At 46.6% G+C, this 25593-nt stretch overlaps 1 protein-coding gene and 1 long non-coding RNA gene across 2 annotated transcripts in view; both read right to left on the bottom strand.

Annotated features, from left to right (window-relative positions):
- LPCAT3 (lysophosphatidylcholine acyltransferase 3) overlaps positions 1-10573 on the bottom strand; it is a 30384-nt gene extending 19811 nt beyond the window's left edge. The window contains exon 1 of the mRNA XM_050967468.1: positions 10300-10573. Coding sequence (XP_050823425.1) covers positions 10300-10396 — 97 coding nt within the window. The 5' untranslated portion in view covers positions 10397-10573. The remainder of the gene's footprint in view (positions 1-10299) is intronic.
- LOC127058204 (uncharacterized) lies at positions 5535-8035 on the bottom strand. The gene is made up of 2 exons (XR_007776309.1): positions 6932-8035; positions 5535-6173 (listed from the first exon to the last, which is right to left on the bottom strand). It is a non-coding gene; the product is annotated as an uncharacterized LOC127058204 (long non-coding RNA).
- Positions 10574-25593: the final 15020 nt, after the last annotated feature.

The following is a 25593-nucleotide window of genomic DNA, read 5'->3' as shown; positions in this document are numbered from 1 at the left end:
CCCTGGAGTACATCCACAGCTGGGATGGGTCATTCAGTCCTTTGTTCAAAGCTTCAGTTTGTAGCAAAGTCCCTCCAGAGGCAAGAAGCAGGATTGAAGATAGGATGCTGCATCTCCTCCATCTTTTTATAGTCTCATAGACATTATGATCATCCAGTCTGACCTCCTGCACAATGCAGGCCACAGAATCTCACTCACCCACTCCTGTAACAAAGCCCTTGCTTTCTTTGTTCCAAAGACAAGCTGTCCAGCACGTGGCATGGAAAAACCTTAGAGTTCTGTCCCTAGACATGTCCCTGCATACCTTGCTGAGTCACAAGGCATATCTGCCTTCTTTCAATGGGTCAATTGTATAGCTGATGATCCTTAATGTGCCAAGCAGGCTAGGCAGAGCTGACACCAACTTGTCTGAGGTGTCGCCCAGAAGCATAGCATAAGTTTGAAATACAGACAATGTACAGCCAACATTCATAACTTCAACTACAAAAAGGATACACACATACAGCTAGCATAATCATAATCATTAAATCACAACCTTTCCATAGACCCCTTACACGACAACCTTTGCACAATATTTGCTGCAAATACATAACAGTGGTTGCAACAATGATCTACACTGTCACAGGTTATGTCAGTAATGTCACACCTGGCTACCACCCTTAGTTCTTCATTCTCCAGCTAGTCACAGCCAGCTGGCTTCCAGCAGAGGGTGTCGGCAGCCTTTGGTCATCAGTTGCTAGGCACCAGATGTTCAACCATCGGAGCGGGCATTGTCTGCTGAGTCTTTGACAAGCCCTTCCCACCACCTAGTTAAACATGTAGCACATAGGGGAAACTGAGGCACACAGTATTCATACAAAATATTAAGAAAATTCCCATCATCACACTGATAGCACCATGGAGAGATTGAACTACAGGCTCAAAGGGTGCAGAATGACAGGTGAATGTTTCTGGGAGATGGAAGGGTATCCGGCACTGTTTACTTACTAGAGTGGAACTCAGTGAGACAAATATCCCAATGGTTATAGCTAAGGCTAAGATTTTATCATTAGGTTACGGAATCAGTGACTTCCAGAGATCCCCGTGACATTTTCCGCTTCAGCCCTGGGGTGGCAGAGCTGGAGGGCCCCCATAGCCTCCCGCTGCCACAGGTGGTGGGGGGGAGGACCCTAGAGCCCCAGAAGCAGTGGGTACTGGGCCCTCTTTCCTCCCCATTTTGTCAGTTATTTTTAGTAAAAGTCAGGGACAGATCACAAGCTTCTGTGAATGTCTGTGACCTGTCCCTTTTACTACAAATAACCCTGACAAGATCTTAACCTTAGTCATAGTTGCCTGCTGTGTCCTGCATAATGTGTGGGCAGCAAAGGGAGAAAAATTTCCATCAGGGTAAAAGGGCGGAGGTGAAACAGTTACCTACTGAGTTTAAAAAAACAGACAAGGCCTCTTAAAAGAGCATCACACAGAGTTACACAGCTCAGGGAGGCTTTGAAAGAGAAAATGAAGATTTCCTGGACAGATGTCAGGATATGCTTCTGCAGTCGCAACTTTCTGAAGAATCAGAGCAGGCTGTGCAGCGGAGACTGAAGGATGGTGAAGAAAATTGGCAGCATGTGACCTCCAGAAGAAAGAGGAGCATCCATGTACCAGCAATGCAGAAACAGGTGAGCAACCATTTTCATGTTCTCTCAGATACAGGTACTAATGCGGAGAGTGGACCAGATGATACATCTGAGGGAAGGGAGCACAAGGAGATTCCACCGATTAGAAGTCATGAGATGCACTCTCCTAGGGATGGGGGTTCCACGACCACAGCTCTCAGGAGGAGGTGGCTGGTGGTGGTCGGGGACTCCCTCCTAAGGGGGACTGAGCCATCTATCTGCCGTCCTGACTGCGAAAACCGAGAAGCGTGCTTCTTGCCTGGAGCTAGGATTCACGATGTGACAGAGAGACTGCCGAGACTCATTAAGCCCTCGGATCGCTACCCCTTTCTGCTTCTCCACATGGGCACCAATGATACTGCCAAGAATGTCCTTGAGCGGATCACTGCAGACTACGTGGCTCTGGGAAGAAGGATAAAGGAGTTTGAGGCTCAAGTGGTGTTCTCATCCATCCTCCCTATGGAAGGAAAAGGCCCAGGTAGAGATCATCAAATCATGGAAGTCAATGAATTGCTACGCAGGTGCTGTCGGAGAGAGGAGGTTGGATTCTTTGACCAGGAAAGGTGTTCCAAGAAGAAGGATTGCTAGGCAGAGACGGGCTCCACCTAACGAAGAGACGGAAGAGCATCTTCGCAAGCAGGTTGGCTAACTTAGTGAGGAGAGCTTCAAATTAAGTTCACCAGGGGAAGGAGACCAAAGCCCTGAGGTAAGTGGGGAAGCAGGATACCAGCAGGGAGCACAAGCAGGATAGTGCAAGAGGGAAGGACTACTGCCTCATACTGAGAAAGCAGGACGATCAGCAAGTTATCTTAAGTGCCTATACACAAATGCAAGAAGCCAGGGAAACAAGCAGGGAGAACTGGAAGTCCTGTCATAGTCAAGGAATTATGATGTGAGTGGAATAACAGAGACTTGGTGGGATAACCCACATGACTGGAGTCCTGTCATGGATGGATATAAACTGTTCAGGAAGAACAGGCAGGGCAGAAAAGGTGGGGGAGTTGCATTCTATGTAAGAGAGCAGCATGACTGCTCAGAGCTTCAATATGAAACTGCAGAAAAACTTGAGAGTCTCTGGATTAAGTTTAGAAGTGTGAGCAACAAGGGTGATGTCATGGTGGGAGTCTGCTATAGATCACCAGACCAGGGGGATGAGGTGGACGAAGCTTTCTTTTGGCAACTAACAGAAGTTACTAGATCACAGGCCCTGGTTCTCATGGGGGACTTCAGTCACCCTGATATCTGCTGGGAGAGCAATACAGCAGTGCACCCGAAAATCCAGGACATTTTTGGAAAGTTCAGGGGACAATTTCCTGGTGCAAGTGCTAGAGGAACCAACTAGGGGTAGAGCTCTTCTTGACCTGCTGCTCACAAACAGGGAAGAATTAGAAGGGGAAGCAAAAGTGGATGGGAACCTGGGTGGCAGTGACCATGGGATGGTCGAGTTCAGGATCCTGACATAAGGAAGAAAGAAGAGCAGCAGAATACGGACCCTGGACTTCAGAAAAGCAGACTTTGACTCCCTCAGGGAATTGATGGGCAAGATCCCCTGGGAGACTAACATGAAGGGGAAAGGAGTCCAGAAAAGCAGGGTGTATTTTAAAGAATCAGGAATAAACCATCCCGATGTGCAGAAAGAATAGTAAATATGGCAGGCGATCATCTTGGCTTAACAGTGAAATCTTTCCAGATCTTAAACACAAAAAAGAAGCTTCCATGAAGTGGAAGACTGGACATATGACCAGGGAGGAGTATAAAAATATGGCTCAGGCATGAAGGAGTGAAATCAGCAAGGACAAATCACACTCTGAATTGCAGCTACCAAGGGATGTTAAGCGTAACAAGAAGGGTTTCTTCAGGTATGTTAGCAACAAGAAGGTGGTCAAGGAAAATGTGGGCCCCTTACCGAATAAGGGAGGTAACTTAGTGACAGAGGATGTAGAAAAAGCTAATGTACTCAATGCTTTTTTTGCATCTGTCTTCACAAACAAGATCAGCTCCCAGACTACTGCACTGGGCAGCACAGCATGGGGAGGAGGTGACCAGCCCATGGGGCTGGGCGCACTGCATCCAAGGGTGCTAAAAGAGTTGGCAAATGTGATTGCAGAGCCATTGGCCATTATCTTTGAAAACTCATGGCGATCGGGGGAGGTCCCGGATGACTGGAAAAAGCTAATGTAGTGCTCATCTTTAAAAAAGGGAAGGAGGAGGATTTAGGGAACTACAGGCCAGTCAGCTTTACCTCAGTCCCTGGAAAAATCATGGAGCAGGTCCTCAAGGAATCAATTCTGAAGCAGTTAGAGGAGAGGAAAGTGATCAGGAACAGTCAGCATGGATTCACCAAGGGCAAGTCATGCCTGACTAACTTAATTGCCTTCTACGACAAGATAACTGGCTATGTAGAAGAGGGAAAAGCAGTTGATGTGTTATGCCTTGACTTGAGCAAAGCTTTTGATATAGTCTCCCACAGTATTCTTACCAGCAAGTTAAAGACGTATGGGCTGAATGAATGGTCTATAAGGTGGATAGCAAGCTGGATGGATCGTTGGGCTCAGCGGGTAGTGATCAATGGCTCCATGTCTAGTTGGCAGCCGGTATCAAGCAGAGTGCCACAAGGGTCAGTCCTGGGGCCGGTTTTGTTCAATATCTTCATTAATCATCTGGAGAATGGCGTGGACTGAACCCTCAGCAAGTCTGCAGATGACACTAAACTGAGAGGGTGGTAGATACGCTGGAAGGTAGGGATAGGATACAGAGGGACCTAGACAAATTAGAGGATTGGGCCAAAAGAAATCTGATGAGGTTCAACAAGGACAAGTGCATAGTCCTGCACTTAGGACAGAAGAATGCCATGCACTACTACAGACTAGGGAACGAGTGGCTAGGCAGCAGTTCTGCAGAAAAGGACCTAGGGGTTATAGTGGATGAGAAGCTGGATATGAGTCAACAGTGTGCCCTTGTTGCCAAGAGGGCTAACAGCATTTTGGGCTGTATAAGTAGGGGCATTGCCAGCAGATCGAGGGACATGATCACTTCTTTCTATTCAGCATTGGTGAGGCCTCATCTGGAGTACTGTGTCCAGTTTTGAGCCCCCAGTACAAGAAGGATGTGGAAAAATTGGAAAGAGTCCAGCAGAGGGCAACAAAAATGATTAGAGGGCTGGAGCACATGACTTATGAGGAGAGGCTGAGAGAACTGGGATTGTTTAGTCTGCAGAAGAGAAGAATGTGGGGGGATTTGATAGCTGCTTTCAACTACCTGAAAGGGGGTTCCAAAGAGGATGGATCTAGACTGTTCTCAGTGGTACCAGATGACAGAACAAGGAGTAATGGTCTCAAGTTGCAGTGGGGGAGGTTTAGGTTGGATATTATGAAAAACTTTTTCACTAGGAGGCTGGTGAAGCACTAGAATTGGTTACCTTTGGAGGTGGTGGAACCTCCTTCCTTAGAGGTTTTTAAAGTCAGGCTTGACAAAGCCCTGGCTGGGACAATTTAGTTGGGGACTGGTCCTGCTTTCAGCAGGGGGTTGGACTAGATGACCTCCTGAGGTCCCTTCCAACCCTAAGATTCTATGAAAGACCACTTCAAGAGCGATCCACAGTAATGCATTGTGGTGTACTGCGTTCTACCAGGCTCTGCTATTTTGTGGCCTGTTAAGAACTGCGTGGTGCTTGGTGTATGTGTATGATTCTAATACTCATAGGATTGGTCACAGACAAAATTAATAGGTGCATTGATCTAATACGATCAATGCAGCTATTAATTTTGTCTGTGACCAATCCTATGAGTTTTGCGACACTGTGCAGTAACATATAATTGGTTGCTTTTAGAACTGCTAGGCACTCAGTAACATATGTTGTGAACTGATAAAGATCAATTATGTTCTAAATAATAGAATTTTATTCTGTTACCAAATCAGTACAAAAAGTGCAATTTTAAAATAAATGCATTAAAAATTAATAAAATGTAATACATTAACAAGAACAGAATTTATGAAGGAAAAAGAACATTCACGTCAATTTCAGCTACACAGACCAACTGAGGTTTTCACAGGTCAGTGTATGTGAAGCTGTGATTGTCTTTAATGTACCCCAGGGTAGAGTGGTACGGGCAATGCAGCAGCCCCTGATGCCATGTGGAATGTTGGGGGCAAGGCAAGGAGGTCCCATAATGGAGTTCTCAGTGGGTTGCAGAGGAAAGTGAGCCCGGGATTGTTGAACATATAAGTCCATCAGAGTTGCAGTATCTGAGATTGCTGTCTGAGAAGCCCCATTATGTCATGATGTATTTCACTCTCCTTTTCCTGCTGGGACTCCCAGACCTCTGTCCTTTCCCCTCTTTCCTTCTCCAGGCTGCCTGCAATGTTGACCTTCCAGGCCATGTGCTCATGGTCTGATGCACCACTGGCGTGCAAGATCTCACTGAACATGTCATCCTAAGTCCTCTTCTTTCCCTTATCTGGCGCAGGTGTTCCCCGGGTGTGGTGGGGGAAATTTCAAAGCTGCAGTGGCAGCAGCTGCAGAGAAAAAACAGAGCAGTACTATAGTCAGTATAGTCACAGTCAACATAGTTACTACAGAAAGTGAAAATTACATTCAGAATTCTCCCTTTCCCTTGCACTTCTAAAGCAAGAAACAAGACAAACTTATGGACACTTATGCTTTTGAGTTCCTGAGCCCTGGTGCCATTCACAGCACCAGCCATGGTGAGTATGAGCACTATGCATGACGGAAATGAGAGAATTGCTTGGCTGCATAAAACTATAAATATAGGGAAATGGTATGCAATATTGGCACCATTTTCCACAGGCAGTGGAGATTTTCACTGGTATCTCACTCCTGAAGGCAACAAAGGTAGACAGAGAGCCCAGTTGCTGCTGGCATTCCAAAACCATGCAGGCCCGTACTAGCCTGTGTACTGCAATGGTGCCTGCCGAAGTTATTGTTGAGTGGTATGCAGAAAGTTTCCTACTGAAGAGGAAGAAATAAGGCTGCCAAACCTAAAAACCTTTGGGAGAAGATTGCAAAGTACCTCAGTGAAAGTTTCATCCAGATCTCTCAGAAGGATTCAAGAGACATCTCAGTGTACATAAACTGCCCCACAGGGTCCCCCTTGCCTAACTCTACAGAGCAATGAAAGGCAGATCACAACACTAACTCTCTTTGTTGTACCACTACCTCTTCTAGTTTGGATAAATTAATGCAAAGTCGATAGCTGCATCCTGTTACGTTGGGGGTGCCATCACTATAATGGGAAATAAATTGATGCACTTACCTGAGGTTCCTTCCTCTGCATTGGGCTTGTCTGTGCTTGGCTGCCAGGACTGACTGGATTGCAGTGGAGTCTCAAACAGGTTCTGGTTCATGGCACAGCTGGACTCCCTAGTTGCCAGTTCCTCCATCCTCCTCTTCTTCCTTCTCCTCGCTGTTCAGGCCAGGGTCCTGTGGGTCAGGGTCCTTGGAAGTATCGGTGTGTGGGGTGGTGGTGCCTTTGTCAAGTTTCACATGTAGCTCTTTATATAAGTAGCAGGTCTGTGGCTTGATAATGTATTGACTGTTGGCCTTCCTGGCCTTCTGATACACCTGCCACAGCTCCTTCGCTTTCACATGGCACTGCTGCTGGTCCCCATCTTTTCCAGCATCCCCTGAACAATCCCTTCATAGATGTCAACATTTCTACAGCTAGTCCGTAGCTGTGCCTGCACAGCCTCTTCTCCCCATAGGCTAAGGAGAGCCAATATCTCCTGTCTATGCCAAGCCAGAGCATATCTAGAGCATGCAGCCAACATGGTCAGCTGCACACAACAATGGAGAGCTGCTAGGTGTGCTCACCAAGCCAATCAGGAAAACACAAATTCATGGGGCCTTCTGCTGTGTGTGACACTTGGGCAGTGGAGTAACATCAGAAATTGTGGGATACCTGCTAGAGAACTGTTAGGGTCGATATCAGTCACGCAGCATCTACACTTGTGCTACATTAACGTTGGCACTATACCGCTCAGGAAGGCAGTGTTACTATGTCGGCGTAACAGGGTGCTTATGTCAGTAGGAGACAAATTTAAGTGTACACACGTGCACAATTAAGTCGACGCAAGGCTGCTTATGTCGACCTAACTTTGTAGTGTAGGCCAGGCCTCCGGATCAAAATTGGCCAAAGTTCTTCCACTAACACATCACTTCTAACCATGAATAAAAACTATATACAGTAAACACCAATTTTCACACATGGAAAAGGAGATCAACAAGGCAACAAAGGCCAATAGATTTCTAGCCTGTTGGGTTCCTGCTTGCTAACTTCAGCAGTTTCAAGGAACACTACATGAGAAGGTTACACTGGTTTAAAACAATACCTTTGGTTAAACCAATTTAGATAGTCTGTCCCTGTATGGACATTCTCTCTCGGTGGACTCTTCCTTCTGCTTAAGTGTGGTTTGTTTCAGTTTAGCTTAAATTGATTCCTAATAGTCTTAAACTAAACCAAAATAATAGTATCCACAAAGCCTTTTGCACTTGCTTAACTAAATCAGCATAAAAATCACACTTTTAGTTAAGCCAATGCAACTTTGTTTAGCAGCGGTAGCCACTCAAGTTGGAAGAGATGGTGAAGGGACACATTGCTTAAACAGACCCTACTATTTAACAGTTCCAAGTTCACAAAATCAGAACGCTCAGGACACTTACAACAGAGATTCATGAAACCTATGTTTGAAGAGAAACTTCAAGTTAATGTCTCTTCTTTGTGAAAACACTTCTTGGCCCCATGCAACCGCTTGGGAGCCTCAATCACTGTATATGTAGCTTCCTGGACCAGATCACATAGAAAGCCCTTTTTAATATGTTATATTTTGACAGAGGTTATTTCAGTGGTTCTCAACCTGCAGCCCACAGGCCACATGCAGCCCAATTAGTTGTGCGCTAAAGGCCGCTGGGCCATGCAACAGGGTCCAGGTTCCCAGCTGCCTGGGGCAGCGGAGTTCAGGCTCGGGGCTGAGGCTGCCACCTGGCTCAATGCGGTGGGGGTCTGGGGCTGCCACCTGACCCTGCAGGGTTCATGGTCCAGGGCTGCCAGCCAGCCCCGCAGGGTCAGTGTCTGGGCTGCTACCCAGTTGCCCAGCCACCTGGCCCCCACAGTGGGGTCCAGCAGGTCAGAGCTGCTGCCCAACCCCACACAGCAGGGTCCAGGGTCCCTGCCACCCACTCCAGGCTACACTCCTAGCCCCACTGTTAAGGGGTCTCTGGGTTGGAAGCGCCGGCCGTAGGGGTCTGTGGGGAGAGTTCGGGGGAGGGGGACACTGTGGCCCTCAACCTGTGGCCCACAATAATAAATAGACTGAGAACCACTGGGTGTATTCTCTGAGGTGTACATTGATCTTAGCTGTGATGTAATTCTGCCACATAGTTTCTATCCCAGGTGAGGCACTGGCAGCGCTCTAGCTGTTAACCAATAAACATGCAGTGTTCCCTCACCCACCTGGTAGTTACTGGAGTGACATGCCATTTCAATGCAGTCCTGCTAACAGGGTGTCTACCTACACAGCCAGTTGGGTAGGAATGCTTCTCTGTAGAGATGTTTGGCATAGATTCATGTGTGCGTCACGTGCGTGTCCAGATGTAAGGCAGTTCATACGAAAACAGAGGTGCATGTGATATTTATCACCTACATACAGTACCAAGGTACTTACATTTCAAAATCCCTCAAAATGTAGATGTATTTATCCTTGCTTTACAAATGGGGAAACTGCAGCACAGTGGGTAAGGGACCTGCTCAAGGTTGCACAACACAGGGACAGAGCAGAGAATGGAACAGAGTCCTGAGTTTTACATCCCCTGCTCAGTCAAGCAGGCAATACTGTCTTATCTCTGTACGTACAACCAGCTTTCCAATTTAAAAAGCATCCCCAGGAACAGTGTTCCCAGGCCCACAGCCTCTTACACCACAGAGTGAGGACTCTAAACACTAATTTTCATTACCTTGATCTCATTCCTTTCAGTTACACCCCCATTTATGATAAAAAATAATTTCTTTGCTTACTAGCAGTTTAGGCCCTTCAGCTGTTTTGTAAGCTTATTATACCAAACTCTTATCACAGCTTTGACAAGCCAGATAAACCAAAGTCTTTGAACCAGAGTAGGACTCTTCTAGCCCCCCAGAGCATCACGTGGAGCACCCTCCAGTTTGTCACTATCTTTCCAGGGCCGAGGGCCCAGATCAAAGCAGTGTCTCTGGTGGGACTGTCTCAGAAGCACACAAGGAAGGACTCTTTCTTATTGCTCTATATAAAACACCCGTGGGATTCGCTACCACCTTCCTAAGGGGTTTCTCTCTGACACTGAACATGCATGTGGCATTTCTGCCCAGCCTATGGTGTGTCCTTCGGTGAACGTGTCTGCTTAGCCAGCCCTGAGGATGTGCCCGTGCCCCTGTCTGTGCAGCCAGGGCTCTACCCTGGCCCCTGTGCAGAAGGGCAGCGGGCACGCGGCCACACGAGACAAGCGGGGCTCTGGCCGGCAGCCCAGGCGGGGGTCCCACGCTGCAGCCGGGGCGCACCCAGGGGATGCGGGGCGCGAGCGAGACCTTCCCCCCGAGTCAGTTACCGGCTGCCCTTCGCCCTCGGCCCGCCCGGCGCCGGCCCCCGCCCTTACCCAGGAAGATGGAGACGATGAGGCGCAGCGCTTGTTCGGAGGAGCCCAGCGCCTCCGCTGCCTGGGCCAGGCCCAGACCGGACCCCGCCACCGCCATGTTCTCCCCGGGCCGCCCGGCCAGACCCACCGCGGCTCCCCGAACCCGGCAGCTGCACCAGCCGCCGGCGCGGCCCCTCACCTAGGCCACACCCACTTGAGAACTATTGGCTGCGCGGCCCCCGCCACGCTCCCCCACACCGCCTCCCATTGGCCAGTGTGCGGCAGCGGGGCAGGGCCGAGAGCTAACTGAGGCAAAGGTTACTCCACGTGAGGGTGGGGCGACGAACGTCCTTGTCAACCAACGATTGGCTGAGCCTCTTCCGGGAATCAGACTCTGATTGGGCAAGAGGGGGTGGGGCCCGGAGCATGGGCTGGGCTCCGGCTCCCCATTGGTCAAGCCGGGGACAGGAGAGAGCAGTAGGGGAGGGGGAGGAGGGGGAGGCGAGGGTTACTATCGGGCACCCGGCGGACGGCGGAAGAGGGTGGTGTAGCTAGCGCGGTCCCAACGGTTTGCGGGCAAATTTAGAATACCGTTAGCGTGGAAGAACCTTATGCATATTTATCATATGCTAATAAGCCTGGCGCACAATCGGCCTCCTTTAGCCTTTCACCTACATTTTTGGAGCGTATCCTATTGTCACCATCCCAAGAGTTATATGCAACGTTAATGAGTTATATGAAAATTAATTTAAATATCCAATGTACCGTTCTTCTGGTTTTATACCCTTAATTAATCATTCTTATGCTAATATTACTCTTGAATATGCAAATATTATGTGCAGGGATGACTTGCCTCTGCCAGTGCTTTGCAGTTGCTGTAGTTGTGTGTTTCTCTTATGCACATGTTGTCTCCTTACTAAAACTCGGAGGAGGTGTTTTGGTTGGCTAGCTCCCAGAACCAAAAGGGAAATCAGGACCCTGAGACTGACAGTCCCCAGGAACAAGGGGGTGAGGCCATTGCTCCAGGTCAGCCTGACTCAGTGGGTGGGCGGGCTAATTAGGGAGTCAGGAAGCCAGGAGAGTCTGCTTCTCTGTATGACCTTGAATTGCCTATGTCTGGCAGAGTGCAGCTGAGCTAAGGAGAAAGTAGGGGCCCAAGCTGACTGGGGAGCAGAGCTGTGCTAGCCAAAGGGGTCAGAAAAGCAGCCTAGAAAGCAAGTCAGAGCTGGGAGCAGTCACAGAAACAGCCCACAGAGCAGACCTGTCCTCACATCTTCTGTCAAAGTGTCCTAAATGGGTTATCTTAATTATCACTATAAAAGTTTTTTTTTCTCCTGCTGAGAATACCTCATCTTAATTAATTAGCCTCTTACAGTTGGAAGGGGAATGCCCATCTTTTCATGTTCTCTGTATGTATATATATCTCCTCGGTATATGTTCCATTCTATGCATCTGATGAAGTGGGCTGTAGCCTACGAAAGCTTATGCTCAAATAAATTTGTTAGTTTCTAAGGTGCCACAAGTACTCCTGTTCTTTTTGTGGATACAGACAAACACGGCTATTACTCTGAAAAAAAATCAGATGAGTTTCAAACTCGAGTGAGTTAACCTGTACTTCACCGAGGTAGTGTGTAAGCCAGGAAAGTTCCCCAGAATAGCAGGATTATTCCCAGCTTACACATAATTAACTGTATGAAAGAGACCATGCACATAATTAATATAATGTAAATATTCTCATGCATAATTCATTTAATGCAAATTGTATATCTGCATATTTGTAACGTGATTTCCTCATGCATAGTTAAACATGCATTTTTTCCCATATATGTAACTCATATGGCACACCTTCATCACTGTCATCATAATTGTTCATATATATTTTCTGTGCACGATGGCTCTCAGAGCAGATAGGAGAGAGATGATCCCTGTCCCCAAGGGATGGCAGACAAAATTAGACATACAGTGGTAATGAGGGTTTGTGGAAAAATAGAGGGGCCCAGCACTGTAATTACACAGTTCCCTATGTGGGATGCAGGGGCGGCTAAAGGCACCAGTACGCCAACTGCGTGCCTGGGGCGGCAAGCCACAGGGGGCGCTCTGCCAGTCGTCGCGAGGGCGGCAGGCATGTTGCCTTCAGTGGCATGCCTGCGGAGGGTTCGCTGGTCCCGCGGCTTCAGCAGACCTCCCGCAGGCTGCTACAGGACCGGGGATCTCCCGCAGGCAAGCCAAAGGCAACCTACCTGTCATGCTTGGGGCAGCAAAATACCTAAAGCCACCCCTGGTGGGATGGGGCACACCCGGGGGGAGGTTGTGAGTCTCCCAGGGCTGTGATGCTTCCTGGGGATAGCCAGGGATGTGAGGCACCTTGCTACCACCTGCTTTTAGCCTGAGGAAGCTTCATCCATGTCTGTTGGAGTCATCTCTCTGACTTCACCAGCCATGACTCCACTAATTAGGTGGGTAGCCCTTCACTCTCTCATGTGTGGCTGCCCAGGAGTGCACCTTACAGGGAACTATCTGCAGACCACCTGAATGGAGCTTGCAGACCACTGGTGGTCCCTGGACCACAGTTTGAGAACCTCTGATTTAGAGAACATTAAAGTTGCCCAATGGTCCCTTATAGTGTTTGGCAGCCGCCTGCTTGCAGAAAGAGCAGCCCGTTGGAGCTAGCTCGTGGGGGCTTAGAACCAGGGTGGGCTGACAGCCCCCCATCAGCTCCCTGAGCCCATGTTACTCACCACCTATGCATATACCTGGGGCAGCATGGCAGAAGGAAGAGACTTTTTGCAGGAAGTGGATAAACAGGCAGACAATGGAATCACTGAGGAGTGGAGGGCAAGGGGCCATGCAATAAGAGACAATAGTGGGTAAATTGGGAGGGACAGAGGTGTGCAGGCCCTTGAAGGCGAGGACAAGAATCTTGGTCTTGAAACAGTGTAAGAGGCAAGGTAATGTGGTCAGCATGATGAGTCAGGGAGATGATTATAGCATTTGGGTTTTGTGTGGACTAGAGAATAGTGATCTGGGTTTCAGGGAATCTAGCAGGAGAAGGCTGCAATAAGTGAGACAGGGTATGATGAGGCACAGAACAGTTTTCCGTATATGAGCAGGCAAATAGACTTTTGCAAATTTGTGATTCTTCCTCCCCACCACCACCATTTTGCAGATGTAGTAGTTTTAAAACACATCATGGGTAGCTGGGTCTATGTAGACTTAACTCACAAAAAGCTGAGGTCAAAACTAGCCAAGTTTTTTGCAAAGCTGAAAAGGTTACTGCAAGGGTAGACAACTAAGGCATGCATGCCAAAGGCAGCACGCAAGCTGATTTTCAGTGACACTTACACAGCCCAGGTCCTGGCCACCGGTCTGGGGTCTCTGCATTTTAATTTAATTTTAAATGAAGCTTCTTAAACATTTTAAAAACCTGATTTACTTTACATACAACAATAATTTCGTTATATATTATAGACTTGTAGAAAGAGAAATTTTAATGTTTTTAGAAGGTGTGACTGGCACACGAAACCTTAAATTATAGTGAATAAATGAAGTCTCAGCACACCACTTCTGAAAGGTTGCCGGCTCCTGGGTTATTGTATACAAATTTATGGTATCCCTCATGTTTAATTAATATTATGTTGAGTTTTCAGATGTGTGGTATTTGTATCTCTCTTTAAAAAACAGCCCAGTGTTTAAAATCTCTCATGGGCAATTAGCCATATGCAGATTTACCTCATGAATAATAAAGATGATGGAAACTGATGTGCACATCAGTATTACAGTGGAGCAGGAGCACCCCTATAGATAAGGTTATGTCATGATATTTGTTTAAAGGTGGATCTTTCTAAGTCCTCTAAAATTGATATGTTCAGTTTGTTTTCTTTTAAATGTGATGTGCCTTGGGAGGGTGAAGAGTAGGATTAGTAATCCAAATGTGGAGGCATTTTGGCCAGGCGTTCCAGAGATATAAGGGTCTAGAAAGACAGACATTAAAAAAAAAGGTTCTAGGGTTTTGTTTTGGGGGGGGGGGGTAGAGCTGGAGATCAAATTATTGACGTGATGCTGGTCACAATGGTCTCAATCTGTTGAGTTTTATCACAGGTAGTTCATGGCATCTGCTTAATCTTTGAGGGACCCTGTGACTGGGATCCAGTGGAGGCCAGCTGAGGTCACTCAGTTAGGGTGAACTACAAAGAATGGGGCAGACAATCCCCAAAGTTGGTGGATATTCCAATACTTAAATTTACCAAGACAGCACAAATCAGCTTCTTTATCATCTCACTGGTTGCCCAGAAGCCAACAACACAGTTCCCTTAAAGTAACCCAGTCTCAGGCCTCCATCCAGGAACCCAAGTCAAATATGATGATTTCTGAAAATCTTATTTCATCTTATAAAAGAAAAGGTTCTACCAATCCCAAAGGATCGGCCACGTTACCTCCCAGGTTAATGAACATTCCAGATCTTACTCAAATATATGCTTCCATCCAATTCTTATTAACTCAACTAAAGTTTATTAAAAAAAGAAAAGAGAGTATGGTTAAAAGATCAATATACATACAGACATGAGTCAGTCTTGCGATTCAGATTCATAGCAGAGATGATGAGCTTTGTAGTTGCAAAGAGTTCTTTCAGAAATAGTCCATAGGTTATAGTCCAATGCTTATCTTCAGGGTGGTCCAGTCAGAACAGGGATCTCAGTCCTGATGGCTTAGGCTTCCCCAGCAAGAAACCTCAAGCAGATCGGAGATAAAAAGAATTGTGACCCAAACATCTTTTATACAATTCAGGCCTTCTTTGACAGTGGCCAACTGGTTTACAATCAGTACTGTAATTAGGGCGACTTTGAAGTAGGTCCATCACCAGTACTTAGCTACATGAATTATCATAAGGCAATTGCCTGTTCCTCCACCGTTCACAGATGGTTTGCTATACATTTCAAAGAGAGACGAATACAGTGATATCCCATGTTTACAATTCATTTAAATGCTAGGATGTTCTTCTGATCTCTGAATTATCAGTATACAGCATAGATAGGGACTGTTGATCACTACCCATATATATGTAAATACACAAAAGTACAAACATTATCTCCCCATATGTCGTTAAGGGTTGAAGTTGAGTCATTCATCCTGCAGGATGTTTTAATCCTTTCTGGTCAGGTGTCACGGACCCACACTGAAAACAATAAGAAAAGGTATCTTTTTTTTGTTTTTCTTTTCACACTGTGGATGCGCCTATTCCAAAAAACAGCTAGATCAGTGGTTTTCAACCTTTTTCATTTGTGGCCCCCAAAAAATTTCAAATGGAGGTGCAGACCCCTTTGGAAATCTTAGATCACAGGTTGAAACCCTCTACTGAACTACAGGGTTTCCATTCCCAGCTGTGACACTGTGCCCCATATTCGTCGCAGTGATATTCTTACATGATTCTGACACAATTATAATATATTTAATGCAAGATAAGTCATGTGAGGTGTCATTGGAAAAGCTATGATTTGCTGAATATGATTATCCCATTTGTATGTGTGATATCCCCAAGGTGCAGCATGGAATTGTGGGACGGCCACGCCCCCTTTACTCTCCAGCCTGGGCTGTCTCTCACAATGCTTTGCTAGTGACAAGCAGCAAACTCCTCTAGGCCCTGTTATCACTCAGCACAACAGCATGTGGAGCCCCACACACAGGTAGATTGCATGAGTGCTCCCAGAGTCACTCATGAATCACACAGAGATAGGCGTCAGCCAAGTTCCCCCAGCTCCCAACCTTGTACCTCAGGAATATACCATCTTGCACTGCCCAGAGCAGTGCAAATTTATTAATTGGTTCACCACTTCATCAATGGAAAGTGGATATACACCAGCCTTTGCAAACCTGAACAAGCACACCCTTACCAAACACTTCACGCAAACTTGTTGCAGGCACAGAGGGTGCCCGAGGCAAGCAACAGTGGTTTGTTGCCCAGAGTGTGTAGCGCCAGTAAACACACCAGGGTGGAGAAGCAAGCAAAGTTTATTTGAGATCTCAAAGCGGTGCAAGGAGATGAACACCTCAAATCATGCACACCTACACAAGCGGCTTTTCCCTTTTTATAAATTTTTGTTTTTCTTTTTCTCCCCCCCCCCTGCCCCGTAGCAGTTACATAAGCGCAGGTGCATTAAGTAATCTTGGCCGCGGCAGCTCGTTAGTAAGTTTTCCTTCTGCAAGTTATCTTGTCCTTCTGCTAAAGGTGCACAGGCCTTATCACCACTGCTTTAGACTGGTTTTAGCTGTGCTGCAACTTATAACTTACTGTTACACATTTAATTTCACAGCTGCTAGCTTTCTAGATCAAGTAGAGTTCAACATGGAGGAGCTTTGGCTTACTGAGGCCTAGATTTATGCCTAGTGACACCAACAACTCCCTCCTTTGAGAATTCTCAACAAACTTTTGCCTGAGTTTTCTCATACTTTGAGGATAAAAAGTGATTAAGCTCTAGGGAGGTGGAGTCATTAATGAGGGAGTATAGCGGGATTTCCTGGGGAATGGGAGGTACAAATTCTATGTAGGAGTGCTTTACAGCAAGCAAACAAAAGGAGAGTAACGATACACAACACCACACCAGTGAGCAGGAGGCAAACAATGCCTCCCCTTAGTCCCCCCAGGTTGGGTAACTAGTCCCAGAGGGAATCAGAAATAGTGGATTCCCCTTTTTTTTTTAGGCCTTCCACTGTTCAAAAGCCTGCTTGGCTGACAGGATGTGCTTGTTAATATCCTGTGCATTTTCTGGGACATAAGTACAGTATTCATCCCCTATAAGGGTGCACACCCCGCCCTGGGGAGCCACACTTCCACCCAGGAAGTGTCCACGTATGTCTTCATGATCACAGATTAGATGGTATTTCTGATGCGTTTGTAAGGGCAGTGGGCCAAGTATGGTACTCAAGATCACTCCGAATGGCCATCAGCTGGTCATTCAGGAAATCCCAAATTCCTAAACATACTAGATCCCACTGCAATGCCTTCCCAGCCTCAGTGACATTCAATACCATCTTTCCTTGGTGTAGTACTATAATACACCTGTTATTTAACTATTCTCAGGTACTTTCAAAAGACATCAACATTAATAGCATAGAACGGGGGGTTACATTATTAGTCACTCTCCAGGACACAGGGCGCACGCAGCCTGTAGAATAAACCCCAAGCTCCAATCAATACCACATTCCCAAGCATGGGTCCCACAAATGTCCTCCCTCCAGTGTATAATTCTTTGTTTCTTCACCAGAGTGAGTTCTTAATGTCCTTTCTAGTCAGGAATTCCTGGACTTTGGCAATTTATGAGTATTCCTTCTTCTCTCCTGAAACTGTCGTGGTTCAGCATCCTACAGGGGAGAGGTTACCAGCACATCATCCTGTAATGGTTTTGATTCTTCTAGAAAAATTCAAAGGCACAGTAGATCTGTCAGTGGACAAGGGAAAGGTTACTAGCACTTCACCTTGTACTTTTTCCCTACTGTCCAGAAGGCACAGTGGAGCTAGAAGTAGAAATAGGCTAAGCATCAATAGGAGAATTCTCCCGAGGTGGAGAGGTCTTTTTGCAGTGAGAATCATGGGTCCAAGCAGTCAGCCTTTGGCACTTCACAGTGCTGTTGGTAGTCAGCAGGGCTTAATAAGGGTCTTTTCAGCATGGAGCCAAAGCAGTCTTTCGTTGGTGGACCTTTACATCAATCCAGTTTCCTGGTTCCAAGGAGTGGCAGGGCTGCTAGGGTCTTTGGGTAGCGCTTCCTTGCCTGTGAGAAAAGAAACCTAACACATTTCATTAGTGCCTGGCAGTGTTTTGCAAACCTTATAGCTGTGTGGGCAAATTCAAGCCCTCCTTTTCCTGATTGTTAGCCAAGTCTTAACTGTGAGCAGTGTCCTTGAATGGAGTCAGTGTCTTATCTATAGCCTGAGCTTGCTAGCTAAATTTTTTTTTCCCCGTTAACTCATTCTGTTCTTTGTCCTTTTTCCCTTCTTGGCTTCTTTTAACCTGCAAAGGAAACTTCCACTTTTCACTTATACACCTTTTCCCCAACAATGAACACACAAATATTGTCATTATACAGTACATTAGTCTTATTATTCAATATATGCCACACACACCCTTTTACTAAAATAACCTTATTACAGAACTTTGGAGCAACAAGCTAGAACAAGCACACCCACTTGGAGGAGTTCATTCAATTCAACCTCTAGTCCAATAGCTTTCCACCATCCCCAGCCCCTGGCTAGAAATCTGAGGTAGCCAGAAAGATCTCATGTACAATAAGGGGAGTGGGTTAACTTTTCATGTCTTTGCTTCCAAAGACTGTTGGTATGCAAATTTTAACAATAATTTTTGCAATTAACAATTTGGCCAATGAAGTTTCTTTTTCTTACTTAAGGAAATGCACTAGACTTTAGTATATCACATTCTCCTGATTTATCCAAACACTTTGTATTCCAAGTTGAACAAGACAAGTATATGCATTTTAATTTAACCTTTTTGTTTGATTTGAAACTAGACTATTTTATAAAAATATTAAACACAACAATTCCAGCCACAAGACAAACACCACAAGACAGAACATAGAACACAAAACATAATTCCTATTGTGCCAGTAAATGCATGGTACATTGAATGCTGTTCAGCTGGCATCAGTTTTCTCTGGTTATCTGAAAGACAAAAGAACAGAGGTCTACCACTTCTGGGCAGACAATCATCACTTAAAATATACAAATACCCTTGTTGACTTCAGGCAAAACAGAGGAATTACCCCATATTTTCTAGTATTTGTTTCATAGGCTGCCCAGGTTTCAGTGGCTCCTACCTTATCAGTTAAATAATTTGCATTAATACAGATGCTTTCTGGCTTGCTTTTTACTTTTAACTCCTGCTTTCAAACACTAAAAGAAAACACCACCTATGGTGCCCTTAGAGCCTAATAAAATTTTAATTACATAACACTGTATACATTCTTCAGCTAATTCAACTAAATTGTTCATAGCCAAATGATTGCAATCCAATAATTTCTTTGCCTGAATTTATTTACAAACATTTCACAGACACCAAGAACTTTCCTCTTTAGCATTTTTACAAAGTTCAACTGCTGTTCCCTCCAGCAACTACAGAGTTAACTTCTCACTCTCCCTTAAATCACTTGCCTGTCTCCCAACAGCCACTTTTATCAACTTAACTCACCATTCCAAGTAAGTCCTGGGTATTTGGAATCCCCATGCTTACACTTACTGACTCCTTCCTTCCACTACACCCTTAAAGTTATCCAATCTGTTTTCCAATCTCTCTGTCTGTTGCCTGCCCGCCTGGGCCTGATCCTGCTTTTATTGCTGAACCGTGCCTTCCATGGGCACCAACTTGTTTCACTACCAGTTTAGCTAGGAGGGTGGGCTTCTCAACTAGCCCCCACCCCTCCTGGTCTCTTCCCTTAAACATTCTTACTCACAAGACTACCCGAGTCCTCCCTCGTGAGGCTTGTCACCTGGACGAAAACACATGGCCCATTAGGCAAAGGCCATTTACTTAACATATAATCCAACCCCCTTTAGAAGGTTTACCCAGAGACCCACCCATCTGTCTGCTGACACTTAAACAGAAGAGAGAATTACACAGAGAGCAGAGGAAATTACAGTCTAAGCCAGGCTTTCCCACATCTATACACTGACCGCTACAGGGAACGGGACAGAAGGATCTCAATTCAACCTCAGAGCTTCCTCGCACGCATGGCTTCCACTCCGAGGAATTACGAACGAGAGGTTCAGTTCCGCCCACACTCCTAACGCCCAAATGAACAGAGCAGAAAAACAACAGTAACCGGTTAAACAGAACAGAACCAGAACCAGATAGCGTTTCCTTATCCTATTAGGGCTCACTTTTACTCATGCAGTTCTCAACATAACACCAACAGTACCAAGCAAAGCAAACATAAAATAACAAGGGTAAAACAAATAGATGGTGTAAATTCTGCAGGGCTCCCCCCTTCTTAATTGCTCACCAAACTGTGACAAATTTCTGTTACCAGTCTACCCCTCGTGTCAGGTGATCAGGCTGATACTACAGGATCGTAGGGCAAAAATAAAGAAAACACACTATATAACTGAATTTTAAAGCTTCATTAATTCAGGAAAAACATTAATGCCCCAAGCCCTAAGCCCCTTTCATGCTCACACACGTACGTCCAGACTGGCCACTTCTGTGTATAATGTTCAGAGAAGGGGGAGAGGAGGATGGGAGATTATCCTGTATACAGCTTGTCCAGAATTTCCAACATGCTTCCACTCTTCGGAGGGCTGTTCTTTTACACCCTGGAATCTCCTGTGGCGTCTCTTTCAGAGATTCCAGTCCAGGTCGGCTGCCTGTGGCTTCTTTGGTGTCACCAAGCCACACCGGCTCTGGGGTCACAAAGGCACACTGTTGGATTTTACTGGACAGTTAAGCTTTGCAAATGTAATCTCAGTTCTGTAACTTATATTGCCTTTGGTTCGCCTCTGCCAATTTTCCTTTTTCCACAGCCAGCTGGGGCCGAAAGCAGTTTTTCTTTGTACTTAGCATAGTCTGCGTTGATTCTTGACCTTGAACGCAGAGCAACTTTCTTTTTATCCCTGGGCCAAGCTGAATTTCAAATTAACTCGTTCCTTTCCTCAATAGACAAATTTGCTCATGCTGTGTCAGGGCTTTTTGGTGATTAAACGCTCCTCTTAGATGTATGATCTTATCTAGATTGAAGTACCTTCTAGTGGGCATTGTTTAGATGGATTTTCACGCGTGTAAAGATTCCAGTTCTCTAAATACCTGCAGGTTGATGAACCATAATGTACGTACATGTAATATGCGGGGGTACCCTTAGGGGGTGAGGTGGAATGTTTAGACTGTCCCCCCCATCCATTTTCCACTTACACACACAGGGAGGGTGCCCTGTCCGTGCTAGCGGCTCATAAACTAAGGATTTTTCCCTACAGAGTACTCACACAGGAGAGGCTAACGAGGATGGCCATGACCCTCCTACACCTCCCTTCAGCAAAGAGCGTCGGCTAGTCTCAGGGAGACTGCGCCGCTTACTCTGATTGCATCCAGTGAGATGATCAGACTGTCGGTAGCCCACACGGAAAGGAAAGTGGGAGGGAAGAAGGGTACACACGCTCCTAGACCCAGGTAGCTTCCTCACCGGACGATGCCAGGCTGAGTCAGCCCACCATGGGTCGGACCTCCTAAAGGTCCACTCGTTACCGGGCTTGCGTTAGAGTAGTCCTGGTCACGAGCTTTGCTTCACAGGGTACTCTGGGCGTCTTCCGGTAACAGTCACTCACAGTGGCCCCCAGTACCATTCTGCATCTGATCTTGCTTTTTAGCTACAACAGGGAGAGAGTGCACTAGGACATAGGGTCTCCCCTTTCTAGACAGGTCCCTCCTTTGTCCCTGCACTATCCCTAACCTGCTTTTGAATCCTTGCACTCCGCCAGACAGGGGGAAGAACAGGAGCTACGGTGGGGGATTTTTTTTTACAAGAGCTCTCCATACAAACAGCTTCAGAAGCTACCCGTTCGCTGACAAAACAGGAGTAATTGGAGGATCGTGTTATAACTAAGTGATCCATCCAGTGGCCACCTTTTCTGGTCCTCTAGCTGATATTGAGGCCAGTCTACTATACAGAACTTTTTCAGTTTATGCTTAGTCATCGGATCCGAACCAAACAGCTTCCAATTCACTGGAATGCATTCTAGGGGTGTGCACCATGCCCTCCCCACTTTACTCTGTCTCTGCCCCATGCCGCAGGAATACACTGGGCGTCCCCAGGTCCTAACAGACAAAGTCCAGACAACTGGACTGTTCTACCTTATCCAAAGGACCGGTTCCTCACCATCGCCCACATTTGCTTCTCCACTACTCGAGCGCGTTGCACCGTCGTGCCCTCCGGGGTCGGTCGAACTGCGTCTCCGCCGAGGCCACCAGTGAAGTCACTGGTGTGCACTGGGCGTCGGTCGTTGCTGCGATCCGTTGACCTCCAGGAGGGATCCGGGCAAGGCTAATTTTAGCCTTGAGCCCACCCAGGGACGCCAAAACTATTGCAGGCACAGAGGGTGCCCCGAGGCAAGCAACAGTGGTTCATTGCCCAGAGTGCGTAGCGCCAATAAACACACCAGGGTGGAGAAGCAAGCAAAGTTTATTTGAGATCTCAAAGTGGTGCAAGGAGATGAATGCCTCAAATCATGCACACCTACACAAGTGGCTTTTCCTTTCTTATAAGTTTTTTTTTTCTCTTCCCCCCACCCCTTCCTCTCCCTGTAGCAGTTACGTAAGCGCAGGTGCATTAAGTAATCTTGGCCGTGACAGCTCGTTAGTAAGTAAGTTATCTTGTCCTTCTGCTAAAGGTGCACAGGCCTTATCACCACTGCTTTAGACTGGTTTTAGCTGTGCTGCAACTTATAACTTACTGTTACACATTTAATTTCACAGCTGCTAGCTTTCTAGATCAAGTAGAGTTCAACATGGAGGAGCTTTGGCTCACTGAGGCCTAGATTTATGCCTAGTGACACCAACAAACTCACCGGTAAAGATAAACAGTAAAAGACGTTTATTGACTACAAAAGATAGATTTTAGGTGATTATACGTGATAGGCAAAAAATGAGAGTTAGTTACCAAAATAAAATAAAATATAAGCATGCAGTCTAAACTCTCAACCTTGTTAGACTGGGCAACAGCTAGATTAAGAAGTTTTTCCTCCCCCCATTGGATATTGCAGTCTTTAATAGACAGGTTTGTTCCTTAAATCTGGGCCAGTCTCCTCTGTTGGAGTCTTCAGTATTCTGAGTGTCTTTGTTGTTTGCAGCATAAGGGAGGGGGGCAGGAGAAAGGCCCCTGTGTTCTGTTTTATACTCTTAGTCCCATGTGCTTGGAGAACATAAGTCCAGGCATGTCTGGTGAGCACTGCTGATTCCCCAGGCAAGGGTGAGAAGTACCCGTGGTGTGGCCTTATGCAGGTGAGTTATCGCATTGTAGCTCCCTTGCTGGACAATGGCTGGTGATTTCTGTTCAGCAGCATCCACTCAGGTGTTGGTTACCTCCCTTGTCACAGGCGCTGACTTTCCAAAGTGCCAGGGATGCTTGGCCCCCAGCTCTGTCCCAGGCCCTGCTCCCACTCCACCCCGTCCCCTAAGGCCCCAACCCCGCCTCGTCCCGCCCCCTGCTCCACCCCTGCCCCCCCTCTTCCCATCCAGTTCTGCCCCCGCCCTTGACCGTGCCATGTCCTTGCTTCTCCCCTCTCCCTCTCAGCCTCCTGCATGCTGTGAAACAGCTGTTGGCAGTGGGCGGGAGGCACAGGGAGGGACGGGGGAGGCACTGATTTGCGGGGTCCGCTGGCAGGGAGGGAGCTGCCGCCGCTTCCCACAGCTCCCATTGGCCGGGAACGGTGAACCACGACCACAGGGAACTGCAGACAGCTGTGCAAATGTAAACAAACTGTCTGGTGGCCCACTAGCAGATTACCCTGATGGGCCGCAGTTGCCCATACAGATACAACATATTCTCATAATTTCATATGCATTAATGATTATCATATTTAGATTTAAAAAAATGACTTTCAGCAGATCATAACCCTTCCCCGATACCTCACATGGCCTGCTTTATATGCAATATCACAATTATATATAAATGAGGAATAAGGGGGTTACAGGGTGCTCCCCCAAGGTATAGAATGTCACAGTATGCATGTATCATTTTTGTATCTGAAGATATGAATATTGATTATAAATCTGTATTTCAGATGTAGTTACCCCAGGGTAAGACTCACTAGACAAGATGCTTTTGGTCTAGATAGCTGGTGGGAAAGGGCCTATTCATGGCAATGGGCCATTAGGAAAAAAACAAAAGGCCTTAGGAGAAGCTTATCTCCCACCTGGGGAGCCTTCCTGAGAAGGTTACAGACAGCCTCCAAGTAATGGCTACTGATTCTACAGGGACATGTGATCAGACCACATGATTAGGGCCCTATCAAATTCACAGCCATGAAAAATGTGTCATGGACTGTGAAATCTGGTCTTTTGTGTGCTTTTACCCTATACAATACAGATTTCACAGGGGAGACCAATGTTTCTCAAATTGGGGGTCCTGACCTAAAAGGGAGTTGCAGTGGGATCAGGTGGTTATTTTAGGGGGGGTCATGGTATTGCCACCCTTACTTCTGCGCTGCCTTCACAGCTGGGTGGCTGGAGAGTGGCAGCTGTTGGCCAGGCACCCTGCTCTGAAGGCAGCACCCCGCCAGCAGCAGCACAGAAGTCAGGGTGGCAATATCATACCATGGCACCCTGACTTCTACGTTGCTGCCTTCAGAGCTGGGTGGCTGGAGAGTGATGGCTGCTGACTGAGGGCCCAGCTCTGCAGGCAGCAGCACAGAAGTAAGGGTGGCAATACCATACCATGTCATCCTTACTTCTGCACTGCTCTTGGCAGCAGTTCTGCCTGGCCAGCAGCCGCCACCCTCCAGCTGCCTAGTGCCATCGCCGGCAGCAGCGCAGAAGTAATGGTAGCAGTACCGCGACCCCCCCGACAATAACCTTGCACACACACCCCAACTCCATTTTTTAGTCAGGACTGTTAGATGGTAGCCAGTTAGCTATAAATCCTTCTTGGTAGTTGGTCTCTACTTGTTTTACCTGTAAAGGGTTAAAAAGTCTCCCTGCATAGGTAAAAGGAAGGGAGTAGGCACCTGACCAAAAGGGCCAATGGGAAGGCTAGAACTTTTTAAAATTGGGAAAAAAAGTTCCCCCTTGTCTGTCTGTGTTGATTTCCTGGAGAGCAGAGAGAGGGCTGGAACTATGCTGTAAAAAGCTTTGAGTCAGGTATGAAAAATCACCAGATCATATCTAGAAACTACTCATTTGAAACCCCAGATATGTAAGTAGATCAGGAAATGTCTAGGAAGATGCGATTAGGTTTATCTCTTTTATTTCTTTATGGCTTGTGGACTCCTCTGTGCTAACCCCAGGTGCTTTTGTTTTGCTTGTAACCTTTAAGCTGGACCTCAAGAAGTTATCTTGATGCTTAATCCTTGTAATTGTTGGGTTTTTTAAAAAAACCTAGCAAAAAGCCTAAGTTCCAGATGTATTTTCTTTCTTTTTGTTTTTAATAAAATTTGCCTTTCTTAAGAACAGGATTGGATTTGTATCCCTAAGTGGTTTGTGCATATGTTGTTTAATTAGCTGATTTCCTTTGTTATCTTTCTCAGCTCTTCCCCAGAAGGGTGTGTGTGAAAGGGCTTCAGGGTACTGCACAGGAAGGAATTCTCAGGTGTGCCTTCCTGGGTTCTCA

This window comes from Gopherus flavomarginatus, chromosome 1 (assembly GCF_025201925.1).
Source record: "Gopherus flavomarginatus isolate rGopFla2 chromosome 1, rGopFla2.mat.asm, whole genome shotgun sequence".
Lineage (NCBI taxonomy): Eukaryota > Metazoa > Chordata > Testudines > Testudinidae > Gopherus > Gopherus flavomarginatus.
This window is presented reverse-complemented; position numbering and strand designations above follow the sequence as displayed.